The sequence below is a fragment of the Acipenser ruthenus genome, chromosome 2 (genome assembly GCF_902713425.1).
Source record: "Acipenser ruthenus chromosome 2, fAciRut3.2 maternal haplotype, whole genome shotgun sequence".
Classification (NCBI taxonomy): Eukaryota; Metazoa; Chordata; class Actinopteri; order Acipenseriformes; family Acipenseridae; genus Acipenser; species Acipenser ruthenus.
The window spans coordinates 2,874,693-2,889,256 of NC_081190.1; the positions used below are offsets into that span (position 1 = coordinate 2,874,693).

General features: G+C 40.6%; 1 protein-coding gene across 1 annotated transcript; it reads left to right on the forward strand.

The window, feature by feature from the left end:
* Positions 1 to 7,919: 7,919 nt before the first annotated feature.
* On the forward strand, positions 7,920 to 13,641 carry LOC117973838 (protein FAM166B-like). Its single transcript, XM_034927175.2, has 6 exons — positions 7,920 to 8,205; positions 9,651 to 9,877; positions 10,356 to 10,522; positions 11,720 to 11,852; positions 12,147 to 12,368; positions 12,850 to 13,641. The coding sequence occupies exons 1-6, from the start codon at positions 8,138 to 8,140 to the stop codon at positions 12,939 to 12,941; spliced, it is 909 nt and encodes a 302-aa protein (XP_034783066.2). The 5' UTR covers positions 7,920 to 8,137; the 3' UTR covers positions 12,942 to 13,641.
* The last annotated feature ends 923 nt before the right edge of the window (positions 13,642 to 14,564 follow it).

Below are 14,564 nucleotides of genomic sequence, written 5' to 3' on the forward strand. Positions count from 1 at the left end.
TCTACAGAACAGCCAGGACATTATAGAAAGAGCTGACAATTCCAAAGATTAATCAAGCGAACAAAAAATGTGGTTCAAACTCCTTCGAATATCTTCATTCTGTACAGTGGCTCTCAAAAGTATTCACCCCCCTTGGACTTTTCCACATTTTATTGTGTTACAACATGGAATCAAAATGGATTTAATTAGGAGTTTTTGCCACTGATCAACACAAAAAAAGCCCATAATGTCAAAGTGAAAAATAAAATCTACAAATTGTTCTAAATTAATTACAAATATAAAACAGAAAATAATTGATTGCATAAATATTCACCCCTTTTGCTATGACACACCTAAATAAGCTCTGGTGCAACCAATTGTCTTTAGAAGTCACATAATTAGTTGAATGGAGTCCACCTGTGTGCAATTAAGGTGTTTCACATGATTTCAGGTTAAATACACCTGTCTCTGGGAGGTCCCACAGTTGGTTAGTACATTTCCTAACAAAAACTACATCATGAAGACGAAGGAACATTCAAAGCAAATCCGGAATAAGGTTCTTCAAAAGCACCAATCAGGGGTAGGATATAAGAACATTTCCAAGGCATTGAATATCCCCCGGAGCACAGTAAAGTCCATTATTAAGAAATGGAGAGAATATGGCACAACTGTGAATCTGTCTAGAACAGGCCGTCCTCAAAAACTGAGTATCCGGACGAGAAGGGCACTAGTCAGGGAGGCCACCAAGAGGCCTATGGCAACTCTAAAGGAGTTACAGTCTTCCACGGCTGAGCTGGGAGACACTGTGCATACGGCAACAATAGCCTGGGTGCTTCACAAAACTGGCCTTTATGGGAGAGTGGCAAAAAGAAAGCCATTGTTGAAAAAAACTCACATCAAAAAAGTTTGCCAGAAGGCATGTGGGAGACTCTGAGACCAAGTGGAAGAAGATTCTATGGTCTGATGAGACCAAAATAGAGTTTTTTGGCCTCAACGCTAAGCGCAATGTTTGGCGCAAGCCTAACACCGCACATCATCCTGAGAACACCATCCCTACCGTGAAGCATGGTGATGGCAGCATCATGCTATGGGGATGCTTCTCTGCGTCAGGGCCTGGAAAGCTTGTGAAGATAGAAGGCAAAATGGATGCAGCAAAGTACAGAGAAATCCTGGAGGAAAACCTGTTGAAGTCTGCAAGAGACCTGGGACTTGGGAGAAGATTCATCTTCCAGCAGGACAATGACCCCAAACATAAGGCCAAAGCCACACTGGAGTGGCTTAAAAACAAAAAGGTCAATGTCCTGGAGTGGCCCAGTCAAAGCCCGGACCTCAATCCAATTGCGAATATGTGGAAAGAGTAGAAAATTGCTGTTCACCAAAGGTCCCCATCCAACTTGACAGAGCTTGAGCAATTTTGCAAAGAAGAATGGGCAAAAATTGCAGTGTCCAGATGTACAAAGCTGGTAGAGACTTATCCAAATAGACTCATGGCTGTAATTGCTGCCAGAGGTGCCTCTACCAAATATTGACTCAAGGGGGTGAATACTTATGCAATCAATTATTTTCTGTTTTGTATTTGTAATTAATTTAGAACAATTTGTAGATTTTATTTTTCACTTTGACATTATGGACTTTTTTGTGTTGATCAGTGGCAAAAACTCCTAATTAAATCCATTTTATTCCATGTTGTAACACAATAAAATGTGGAAAAGTCCAAGGGGGGTGAATACTTTTGAGAACCACTGTAAATGTGATGAGTAATAGCTTTCTGAAAAATCTGACTGCAAGTGCAATGACTAAAGCTGAATTAGACACTTTTAAACATCTGTGACGAAGACAAATCTGGTCTATTGTCTACTGGGCTAAATATTTTCCCATGGATATGAATTAAAAACATGAAGAAAGGGATTGTATTTGCCTGAACTTGCGTGGTGCTGACTGTTAAAGTAGTGTCGAGGTTTACATGTGGTTTCTATTAGCTGTCAAGTACACACTGTTTGTTCACAAACTGCTTCCCGACTGCACAGTGCGGGACTTTCCACCAGCAAATCCTTTATGGGAAGAAGATCACGATTTGAGCAAAAGAAGGGTCAGGCGCAGCTACAGCGCTTGTACTAACCCTCAAAAGGAGGTCAAGGTTTGCAGTTCATTAGGTTTTATTAGTGTTATTACTGGAAACCAAATGCCAAAGAATTGAAATATATCCAAGAACAAAGAGAGTGGTTTCTGAGTGTCCTTGTGGAAGGGGGCTTCCCCTTATAAAAAATAAAAAACACAGATATCAAGAGGCATTTTATCAATAGACCGCCTCACAACTAAGGCTTTTTTACAAACACGATTTGCTCCTATTGATGACAATGAAAAGTCCCCTTCTAATATATCCAACCCCTGTATTATTCAGGATATGGTTACAAACGCACTGTTGGCATCTCAACCCACTGAATTGAATGGAAAGGTAAGGGACGGACGCAAACCACGAACGTCTTCCCATTCAATTGAAGAGCGAGCTCTGTAGTCAAGAGGTGAGTGCGTGTCATATGCTGATCGGCTGCTAGGAGGAGATTCTTTACAGTATCATTGTTCAATCACATAAACGTACTGTCAGTAGTAGGGCCATATACCCTATTGAGAAAAATGGTAATAACTCAATATTGGAGCAACATAACCCAGAACCGCTCAGAATCATAGCAAACAACATACAACGCTGTCCGATATGCAGCATGCAGCTCCTCAGTGCACCCTCTCTGAAACACTGTCCGTTAAGCAGCATGCAGCTCTCAGTGCACCCTCTCTGAAACACTGTCCATTAAGCAGCATGCAGCTCTCAGGGCACCCTCTCTGAAACACTGTCTGTTATGCAGCATGCAGCTCTCAGGGCACCTTCTCTGAAACACTGTCTGTTATGCAGCATGCAGCTCTTCTGTGCTCCCTCTCTGAAACACTGTCTGTTATGCAGCATGCAGCTCTCAGTGCACCCTCTCTGAAACACTGTCCGTTATGCAGCATGCAGCTCTCAGTGCACCCTCTCTGAAACACTGTCTGTTATGCAGCATGCAGCTCTCAGGGCACCTTCTCTGAAACACTGTCTGTTATGCAGCAAGCAGCTCTTCTGTGTTTCCTCTCTGAAACACTGTCCGTTATGCAGCATGCAGCTCTTCTGTGCTTCCTCTCTGAAACACTGTCTGTTATGCAGCATGCAGCTCTTCTGTGCTTCCTCTCTGAAACACTGTCTGTTATGCAGCATGCAGCTCTTCTGTGCTCCCTCTCTGAAACACTGTCCGTTATGCAGCATGCAGCCAGGCCCGGCTCCAACTCCTTTAGGATGGTGGGGGGGTGGGCAGTAGACCTCTTAGAGGGGCCACCATTTAGACACATACTTTTAAACATAGTAATTTTAATATAGGCTTATAGACAATTCCTTATGCAGCAAAGGAAATGCATCTGCATATCCATGCAGACATTTGCAGACAGCAGCCCAGTCTGCATCTTTGTTTAGTTACAACAATGTCATTGGCCATGTCATTTTTGTCAACAGCAGCTATCATCTGAAGAGGCTCTAGCATGGTAGCATCAAGACATGTACCCGAGTGGAGTACAAGGCAAGACAAAGACTTCATTAAATCCAGATTCTTCTGAGACTATCTGTGTTCCATCTCTGAAACTGCTATATCTAGAATGTTTAACATAGGTCTCTTTAATGTCAGACTGCAGTCAGATTTAGCAGTACTTGCAGAGTCTGAATGTCCTAGTGTTGAAAACACAACATAATCAGCTAGCTGCTTACTCATGGTTCCCTGTCTCTTTGTAGTACAGCTACACTACAGTGCTCATTCCAGAAATCTTCATCTTCACAGATATTTTTTAATGCATCTACAGATGCTCTTATCATCTCACCAGCACATCACAGATCAACAGATTGTGACTGAAGAACAGCACTGACTGGCTTTAAAATACCAAGAATATGGACTGGGAACTTTCCAAGAACAAAGCAGCTCTGTCTCTTTAGCTGAGAAAAAAGTCTGGATGCTTCTGTACATGAGTCTATGGAAGCAATATTATCCGCTGAGACTTCTGACAGTATATCAAGAATAAGATCCTGATTATATTATTACACATTTGGTCACTTCAGCATAACTTGTCCAGTGAATTTCTAGCAATCTCTTTAGTGAAGGGCCATTGTACTTTTAAGTAATGTAGTGCTGATGAAAGAATGCATACAGAGAACTACAAAGATCAAACAATCTCTTTGCACATGGTTCACTTTGAATTGCATGCACTAGTACTAAGTGCAGCTGATGGTTGTATCAATGTGTGTATGGTATGCGCCTTCCTAGTTTTCTTTGCAGTAAAGCCTGCACACCTCCATTAACCCCACTCATCACTGATGCTCCATCGTAGCACTGGCTGATGATGCTGTCAGCATTAAAACCTGCTTCAGAGAGGTGTTGAAGTGTTTGAGTTGTAATGTATTCTGCATCCAACTGATGCAGTTCAAGCAAGCCAATCAGATGCTCCTCAGGTATTGAATCAGTAACACATCTTACCATGATGGACAGATTTTCTACATTGCACTTATCTCCTGTCCCATCACTTTTGATACAGAGCCCACTAGAATCCCCTGCACTCCCCTAGCGCCGGCCCTGCATGCAGCTCTTCTGTGCTCCCTCTCTGATGGTTATAAAAAATACTTCAATTTCAGATCTGACAGCTCTGAGTAACAGCTTGGTGATTAGATCTGTCAACAATGTGGTTTTTCATGAAGCTGACTAAAGAGACTGCATGATGTTTGATTTGTAAGAAAGCATGGATTCTCAGACAAACAGCACCATCTGGAGAACGATCATGGAATAGAAGAGGTTTCAGTGTTGAAGTGATACCTATACCTATCTCCTTACCATGCTTTCACTATGCTTTATTACACTGTGATCTATATTTCCCGTGGAGAACTGTTATCACGTGTGGCTCTTTCAGTCCATTCCTACCATGCACCTTGTTACAAGCAGGTACTAAATGAACACCTGGGTTCAATCAAACAGGCAAAGACCTGATAGGAACAGGCTTTGCACAGGTCTGATTGGAGAAAGGTCTGGAATGGAATGGAATGAACTTTAGCCACAAGGAGGGGCACTACATTAAACCTCAAAATTCATGCAGTTTTCAAAAGATAAAGAATTTATCAAATAAAAAAAATGAATGAAGAACAATCCACCCTCACTTTCCACTTTTCTTTTATATAAATGATATTAACATAGCTCCAAACATTATGAAGTATTCCAAATGTGATAATGCAACCTTCCACCATGCTAGTCTTGTCTCTGGGTCAGTCATATTCCACGGTCTGCACAATCCCCAGATCGCAATTCAACTGATCATACATGGGGTGGACTTGAATGTTGCATTCAAGGCCTCAATCCCCTGCCTTCAACAAAAGGCGACATTAGGTGTGTGTGTGTGTCTCTTTGTGCGTGTGTGTCTCTGTGTGCGTGTGTGTCTGTGTGTGTGTGTGTGTGTGTGAGTGCGCGTGTGCGTCTTTGTGTCTGTCTGTGCGGGCGTGCGCCTGTCTGTTTGTGCATGCATGTGTGTGCGTGCGTGCGTGCGTGTGTGTAGCAGAGGGGGGAGGAGGGGTACAATATCTTAAAAGGATGTCATTTTGCCTTTTAATATTTAGACACAGCCCTGTGAACCTGAGTTACCTCGAAGCAACACACTTGTCTACGAAAGCTGGAGCCAAAGTGAGATATTGCAATCATTAGAGCCAGTTGTGAGTCGCTGTGAATTAATGAGTATTTAATTACTATTCATCTTGCTCTTCTCTGATCATCTGCCAAACCAACGATTAAGAAAATAAAAACATTACAGGGACTGTCTGAGGGGATCAAAATGCAGACATGGTGTGAATCTCCAACAATGAAGGCTGTTAAAAGATGCCCCCTACCTTCCAGTACTTTTGTTTTTTCAGACTGACAGTGTCTGTACAACTGTACACCCCAGTAGAAAATATACACTTCCGGCTGGTTTCACAGACCACAATTACCACTAACCTTGGGCTGTGCTGCAGCTGCAGCTGCTGCTGCTGTTGCTGTCTCTGTTAAACTGTCTCTGATAAACATGTAGACCAGCTTATTCCAAGGGCATGCTGGGTGTTCTCCATTAGTTTTAATTTTATGAGATTTTTCATACAACAAGAGACTTAAAAAGCAACTAGGTATGGTCGTGAAATACCAGGGTTATCTTAACAAATGTATTCGTCTTGCAGTTTCGATTCTACATCATTTATCTCTTCCAGTCATCCTGGTGACATTTAAAGCACCTCTATGGTCTCAATAGAGCTCTCAGAATCATTATCTAACCAGAGTGTAATCATTAACCTGTGACACTCTGACCCTGGTGGGAAACCCATCATTTAAGAAATACAAGTAGAACAAAGGTGGTATTCCATACACCCTACTATCATTTACAAAGTGACTCACCAGTCTAAATAACTACAGAACATACTACAGTACACTGGGCTCAGCAGATTGACAAACAGTATTCATGCTTTCAATGCAGACTCTGTGAGACAGTGTTACACAACTGATCAACTGTTATTGAGTTGCAATTACCAGTCGGGTAAGTACATAGTAAATAGCTATGTTTGCAATCATTCTTAGTGGTTCTTATTGCAGTTACCCAAGCATTGTGTGTGTTTTTTTATTTTTGATATGTCTGTGTTTAAAGTGATTTCACCTGCATTCAGGAGCTGTTCCTGAGCTTTGGCTGCCATCTAGACATATGCAATGTAGGCTAGATCGATGTCTTTATATTCGTGAGCACCAGCACCATTAAGTGATCTCTGGTGTATTGCCAGTAACACTTCATGAAAGGTGGCAGATCCTGAGATGGCTCTTCCTTCTTGAAGGACACTTTGGCTCCTCTAGTCTATGTATCCATGGCAGCAACTAGAGCTGAAGGTCAGCTCCTGAACTGCGGTGAAAGCACCTTAACACAGCATTGAAAACAAAAAACAGCATTTGAGAAACTGAAATAAGAACCAGGCAGAAAAATAAGTAAAAACAAAAACAAAACTAAGAAAAAGAAATATGAAGGTGTATACTTAATTGCACAGTTTCAGAGATGTGTGTCAAGTATGCGTTTAATTATATAGGTGATACAGTAGCATTATTGCATTTTTTGAACATTGCAATCAGAAGCAGCTTCACTTGAAGTGTGTTCTGTGAATCTAGGGCCTTGGCAACAGTCATTCACAGAGACTGGAGACCATTAAAAACAATCAAATCAAAAGTGGAGCAATTACAGCAATGAGCCATCCTGTTTAGATGCAACCTTTGGATTGTTTTATGAAGCATACTGTACATGTGTGAGGTATTGTGATATAGGACCCTTTCACTAGCTTTAAGTTATATAAAAATGTTTTGTTGTTGATTCTTTTGTGTAAATAAAGTTTGATAGGTATGAAACTTGAATAGATTTTTTTTCAGGGTTTTAATGTTGTCCATATTATGGTAGACCCATAATAATAGGGGAGCAGTGTGGAGTAGTGGTTAGGGCTCTGGACTCTTGACCAGAGGGTTGTGGGTTCAATCCCCAGTGGTGGATACTGCTGTTGTACCCTTGAGCAAGGTACTTTACCTAGCTTGCTCCAGTAAAAACCCAACTGTATAAATGGGTAATTGTATGTGAAATAATGTATAATGTGATATCTTGTAACAATTGTAAGTCGCCCTGGATAAGGGCGTCTGCTAAGAAATAAATAATAATAATGTAGCATTCGACAACGTTTACTATTTACTTGGTACAGGTATGTTAATGTTGTATTTTACTACCCCACATAAACTTTTGCTTGAAATATAATGAACTTTACGTCACTACTAGTATTATCCCGTTTGTTTATTTATTTATTTATTTATTGCGGGTTATGTGGTGAACGAGCGCACCAGTTCAAACACTCAACCACTCCCACCGCGCTCTCCTCTCCCTGGCTCCAGGGAGTCACAACTAGCAACCATCTACAAACACACACCTCAGGAATATGCTTGACATTTGTCTGTCGATATCGTCAACGCTCCCTGAGGTTTGACGAGGCGGCGAGAACCAGAACCCAGGTCTCATGAACTACCGAGAATTATATGACTCGAGATAAATAGACTTCAGAGTCAGGATGGAGAACGAATTCCCTCCCAAGATTAGCACTGTGTTAATGACTCCAGACCCTCATTACATTCCGGGGTAAGTCGAGTGTATGCTTATTTGCTTATTTATTTAATGTTTGAGGGGAACGGCATTATAAACTTTTATGTATACAGTACATACAGAAAAAAACGATAGCATAAATGTAAAATTGAATCCAGGTATACAAGTCTGCTAGTTTATTAACTTTTAAAGCAGTGCACATTGTTGTTGCTGCTATTATTATTATTATTATTATTATTATTATTATTATTATTATTATTATTATTATTATTATTATTATTCGTTGCTAGAATTAATTTTCCGTCCTTTTAAAACGCGAGTCGATTGTATGTATAATTAACGCGTCTTTGTTTGTTTCAACCTCGTGGAACAGCGCTTGTAAGGACAACTCGGCGTTAGTTTAGCCGTTGCCCGTGACAACCAAGTAACCCAGACAATGTTAGTACTGTAACATGATAGAAAACAAATAAAATCATGCCTTTTAGTGCAGACTGGTTATATTTTGTTTTAATTATTATGCATGTGTTTTGCATAGCGGTTTTATCCGTTCCTAGTTCTAAAAGTTTAATAAGATATAATTGAGTGTGTTGCCTATACACTGTTACCAATAAGCTTGTATTAAAACCTGTAATGGGTGAAACTGCTATGCAATAGGATTCTTTATTTCCATCCCTGTTTTTTTGTTTATTTGTTTCCTTTTTTTTAAGGTACAATTTTCAGGTAAAGAGTACTTGTAAAAACATCAAGCGAGTACCGCAAAACAGGAGTTCCAAGGTTTTCATCGTCTGCATCCACTTAGTTTTCCAGCTAAAAACTTGTTTAAACAAAAACTGTTGACTGCAAATGATTTTAATATCATACTGATATCAAAGTGCAACATTGTTCTCCCACACATGGCCCCTGTTCTGCGGAGAGCACAAGGCACTGTCTCTCAAACACAGGGAACTGGTTCTCCACTCGAACGTGGAATTTGAATCGAATTTGCTGCACTCAGTTTCAATGCTGTATTTGAGTTTTTTTGGCATTTGTAAAGCGGCATGAGAATCATTCTGTATTTTAACTGGCAGAACCTAACTAATCTCAGGTGAATAACGTGAATTCTCTGCCGTATGCATCCATTTGAGTTTACTCTCTTGAGACACATGGCAGATTCCAATCATTGTCCCCAGCTCTCAGAACTGACTAATACTAGTGGGCAATACTGTGCTCTCTCCATGTCTCAACCCACACAGCATAAGGATAGGGAGAAAGAAGCAGCCTTTAAACCAACACACAATACTACATTATGTGAGATGGGAGACAATCTGTCTTATGATCTTGACATAAGGGTTTGAAATGTATCCTGAGATCTTTGAGATCTTGTTGACCTAGCATCCCCTCCTCCCTGTCTTTAGTGAGCCATTGTAGTTTCCCTCGTTACTGTATATTTGAAAACCCTTCAGAAGTGGAGCATGATGCAGGGTGGTGTGTTGTCCTGGCAGGTATGGTGGGTACTGCCCCCAGATCAAGTACACCGTGGGGAACACCTACGGCAAGCTGACCGCCCGGCTCCTCACCAGCCCCGAGGTGAACCGCTCACAGAAGCTGATCCTGCAGTCCAGCCGCGTGCAACCCGCTGACCCGGAGACAGGCCCTCAAAATGAGATCTGGAGGAGCCGCAGTGACGGGGGCCAGGCGGAGATAGAGAAGATGATACCTGGATACACAGGTCTGTGTTTTTACTGCATTCACCTCTAACTACTGCAGGTGCTCTTCCTTTTATAAACTGAGAGAATGACACAGAGGCAGCTACAAATGTCAGGCCATTTGAATGGACAGTAATTTCAAGGGTTCACTGTGTTTGATAATTGCAGTGTTAGGCATGTTGATAATGAAAAAGAAGTAATCATGTTAAAGTTGTCTATGCTGAGCTGGGATTTGACGTCTATCTAGGGATTCGTTTAGACCATCCTGTCCCAGCTGGTAACTACAGTAGTTATCTTTGTTGGGACAAGTGTCTTGGAAGGTTGTTTTCGTGCTTCACAATTCAATAATTCACAAATCTGGTTCATTCACAGTTAGGACATTTTCATGGCGTTTTATGCATTAGGTTACATCAGCTTGTGTCCTATCAACTGACCTTAATTAAAAAATAAAGAAATAAAACAACACATCCTTTGTTTTATTGTCTTGTATTTTTAATATAGGGTTCATTCCCAAAAGCCAGAACTACTTCTCTAAGACATACGCGGAGACGTGCCGGGACGCCCTGGCGGACTTTGAGAAGGAGCGGCAGCGCAGAGCTGACACGGTGGTGTCACCACACACCCTGCAGGCCAGGAAGGCGAAGGGCGGCACAAAGCAGGAGCACAAAGTAATGCCATCTGACAGATTAACAGCCAACATGATCACAGGCGTTAGAACAGACACCACTACTCTGGCCAGACTGCCTTGTCGATTCCAAGGGGCATCCAATGATCCGAGCTGGATTTGTAAATGTACTGTTTTTCCAGAAGACTCCAGAAACTATTCATTATTAAGCTGTGTGTAGGGTGTGTATTAGAGATGTCATCGTTTGCAGTTCTGTCAAGAGGCTTTCTGCTAAACTGTACAAAATGATGTTTCTTATAATAATCACAAAAACCTACACAGCCAGGAACTACTATTAAACATACTAGTGAAAAAAAAAAGTTCTGTTGTAGAATTCTGCCGTGGTTTTTAATGTGTAAACACAAAACTGACAAAGGTTCGTCAAGTATAAACAGGTTTATATGTATAGCAAATTGATGGGCAAGTAAATAAATATCTCATACAAAATGATAGTAAACTGGGTTTGCTCTTTAAGAAAGTTTCTTATTCCAATTTCCAAACAAAACAAACTTCTGTTCATAATAGTAATCTCTGTTAAATATGCTTTAATATCTTTACAACTTGTTGTTGGCCTACAAATGGAAGTGTGTCTTTTGGCAGGTGATTTTAGGTCAGAAAAAAAAAAAAAATATATATATATATATATATATATATTTAGCAGTTGTGATTTCCATGGAATTACTTGAGATTTACAGCAGGGTTATGTTCTGTAGTTGTGATTGTACTTATATTTAATCCTGAATTAACACACCAAAGGGGCTGCATATTGACAGTACCTCTGTGATTCTAAGCTTTGGGTTTACTGGCTGGTAACCCTTATACAAGTTTCCCATAGTAAAACCATAGCAAAGACTAATAAAGCATAGTGAAAGCATGGTAAAGCATAGGTACATTGTAAGCATTGTAAAGAATAGCGAGACATGGTAAAACATATTAATAAACATGGAAAACCAGGGTAAAGTATTGCAAATGCATAGTATAACCATATGAAAAGCATGGTAAAACTGAAAATACAGTGCAAAAATACCATGGTAAACTTTTATAAGGGAAGAGCCGGTAACCATTAATACAGCTTTTACTGAGTGTATGTCTCTAAATATGCCATGTATCACTTGTTCTTAAAATAAACTTTTAAACAAAGTCTTGTAACTCAGCAGAATGGAGCAGGGCACAGCTAACTTAGTCATGTCCTTCCTCCCAGCTCCCCCACTACAACACCCCTCTGGCTCCAATTGTGAAGGAGGCTGCCCCCTATCGCTTCACCAATGAGTGGCACCCGCACGGCTCTCCGTATTTCATGGAGAATGAAAGCCCCCACAAGTACTTCATTTCAGGTAAGGCAGTTGGGGAAGGGGGTGGGGGCACTTGTTGACAATGTTGACAGTTTCTGTAGTGATTTGCAATATCAAGGTTTGCACCATTTATTTACCCCAAGACCCAGAAGTTTTTATACTGTACCTGGAACGGATCAATCAGCTACTACGAAGCGGACAACCTTAACGAGCTGAATGGCCTCCTCTAGTTAGCAGAGTTTGGCCTTCTCTTTCTCCCCATGTCAACCCCAAGAGGTGCATTGGGCTGCAGATATCCTGTATGAGGAAGTGTTAAGCCTTACCTTGTCTATGCAGGTTTTACAGGGTATGTCCCCAAGGCTCGCTTCCTCATCGGCAGTGGCTATCCCATCCTCACGAACCGCGCCCTGGTTCACTTCACCAATGAGTTAAACCAGAGCGAGTTAGGACCAATCACGTTTCAGCGGCGGCCAAGGGAAGACCACTGTTTGCCCTACATCTCACAGATTTACCCCTCCAATCTGGGCCTCCTGCCCAAATACACCGGCCACGTACCAGGTAAGAAGACATCCACGATGGCACTGGTCTCATCCAGCAAGCCAACACCATAAAGACCTCCAATTCAATTATTCAATCTCAAATTAGATTACTCATGTAACAAGTACTGTATGTCAGTAATGTACATCACCAGACACGGCTGTAAATAATAACACAAAAATAAATAATCAGAGCTACCAGTATCATGAAAGCACAAACCACCATATGGATATAAGCTGAAAATGACAGGTGCCTCCATACAGCCCCACCCAGGTACCCCCAGTTTCATCACAATTGGATAACTGTTTCTCAGATAGATGAAGAATCTATGAAATGTGACCGACATACAGGCACCTCCAATACTGTATACCCTCAGTGGGGGATTATAAATCTGAGCAGATTTAGTTTCTACAAAACAATATTGAAAATGTAGGAAGTTTATCTACACAATGACACCACAGCAGCTGTCTCCTCACTAATCCCATTCTTGTTGTCACTGCAGGATACAAGTACCAGTACGGTCACACCTTTGGACAACTTACCACCAATGCCCTGGGTTCCAGCACCCTTCAGAAACAGGCAGCAGCTCAATGAAGGAAAGCCCTGAAGCACATTCACTTGTTTATCCAATTGATACCAGCTGTACAATGGAACGGATAGATCCTTTTATCGTGTTATTATTTAATGGGATTGCAATTACATGATTCTGTGTTGGTGTTGTCCAATTGCCTTGCTGGACACAGAAGCCTGTTCACCATGTTTGCAAGGATCCTTGCCTTAACCTCCTTGCTTTGCACAGTGGTGTATCCGACTTACCGTGTCGTCATGAACAGGGCCTTAACAAATCCACGGCAGATTTTACACACCCTACTCGCTTGCAGTTCAGTCTTGTATGTTATCTCCCAGATTTCTGTATAAACAATTAAGGGATTCAATTAAACTGATCGAAAGAACAATTACGTTATTAACTGATTACTAATTATAAAACTCTTATTAACAAAATACAAGCGACAATTCTGGCCATAGAAATTGAGGTGATCAAGGTTAAAGACCCAAATGAATGGACTACCTTACCTAAGGTAATGTTTGGTAGTCCAATCCCCTATTCACACCACCTACTGTAATAAGTCATTGAAAACGTGACTGAATTAAGTGAGTTGCACATGATTTAGGTAGTGTGGGGGGGGTACATGCATGGTGTCGAGCTGAGTGGGTGAAACTGTAAAAAAAATGTAAATGAAAAAAGATTTTTAACAAAATTATTGGCTTAAAAATATAATTAAAACCTATAACATACTTTTTACTTGATTTTTTAATTTTAGGATCAATGATAAAAATCTGTTCATTTTCACAAGGCGGTACATGTATTTTAAAAGCAATAGGAGCTATATTTACACCAGTCTTTATAATTAACTCCTATTTTTGGTTAGTATGACCAAGCTTGACCCTTGCAAACATACCTTGGCTGCTATTGACTCTTCTGTGCAGCAAAGCAGTCAGGAACCAATCAATGTACAGCTATTCCTGCAATGTGGTCTGTTTCTTTAATTGCATAATGATAATTTTTTAAATGACAGACATACAGGGAACCCTGGTTATACCTATCAATTGTTTTGTAAAACTTCTCCAAGTTTTATTCCGATAGTTTTGTCCAGTTTGATTATGATATCACATTCAATACAGAGTAAAGCACTGATCTTGCAGACAGTGACAGTGAAGTTCCTGGTGAAGTGCTCTGGTGTTGGTATTGCGTGTAACCGTGTATTAATTATTGGTATTACAAATGAATCATTAAAAAATATATATATATATACGAAACAAAATGTTCAGCTTTTGCCTGGAATATTTAACCCTTTTAATATGTGTAAGTGAATAGATTGTGTGGGGCGTATGAGAGATCTCATGCAGTTTGGGCGAGAGGATGGCAAAGTGAAGCAGAGCGGTCCTGGCTGTTCAATGATCTCTATTATATTAAGAGACCCTACACAAGATGTATTAACGTATTATAACTCACAGAAACCAAGATTGTACTCGGTAACTATTATTAAACAGAAAAAAAGTGATGTATGTTCTATGCACGGGAACTGTGGATTTCCTGCACATGATTTATGATTTAAAGTGGAAATAGTTTAAAACGGTAAGCTGTAAAGGCTCATCAATTGCTTTTTTGTGGTTTAGAATATGAAACAGTTAAGCAATTGATTTAGAGGAACTATG

Coding starts and splice junctions, on each gene's coding strand:
- LOC117973838 (XM_034927175.2), top strand. CDS start 8,138: ATGGAGAACGAATTCCCTCCCAAGATTAGCACTGTGTTAATGACTCCA. Junction 10,523..11,719: donor GCACAAAGCAGGAGCACAAA/GTAATGCCATCT, acceptor CCTTCCTCCCAG/CTCCCCCACTACAACACCCC. Junction 11,853..12,146: donor CCACAAGTACTTCATTTCAG/GTAAGGCAGTTG, acceptor TTGTCTATGCAG/GTTTTACAGGGTATGTCCCC.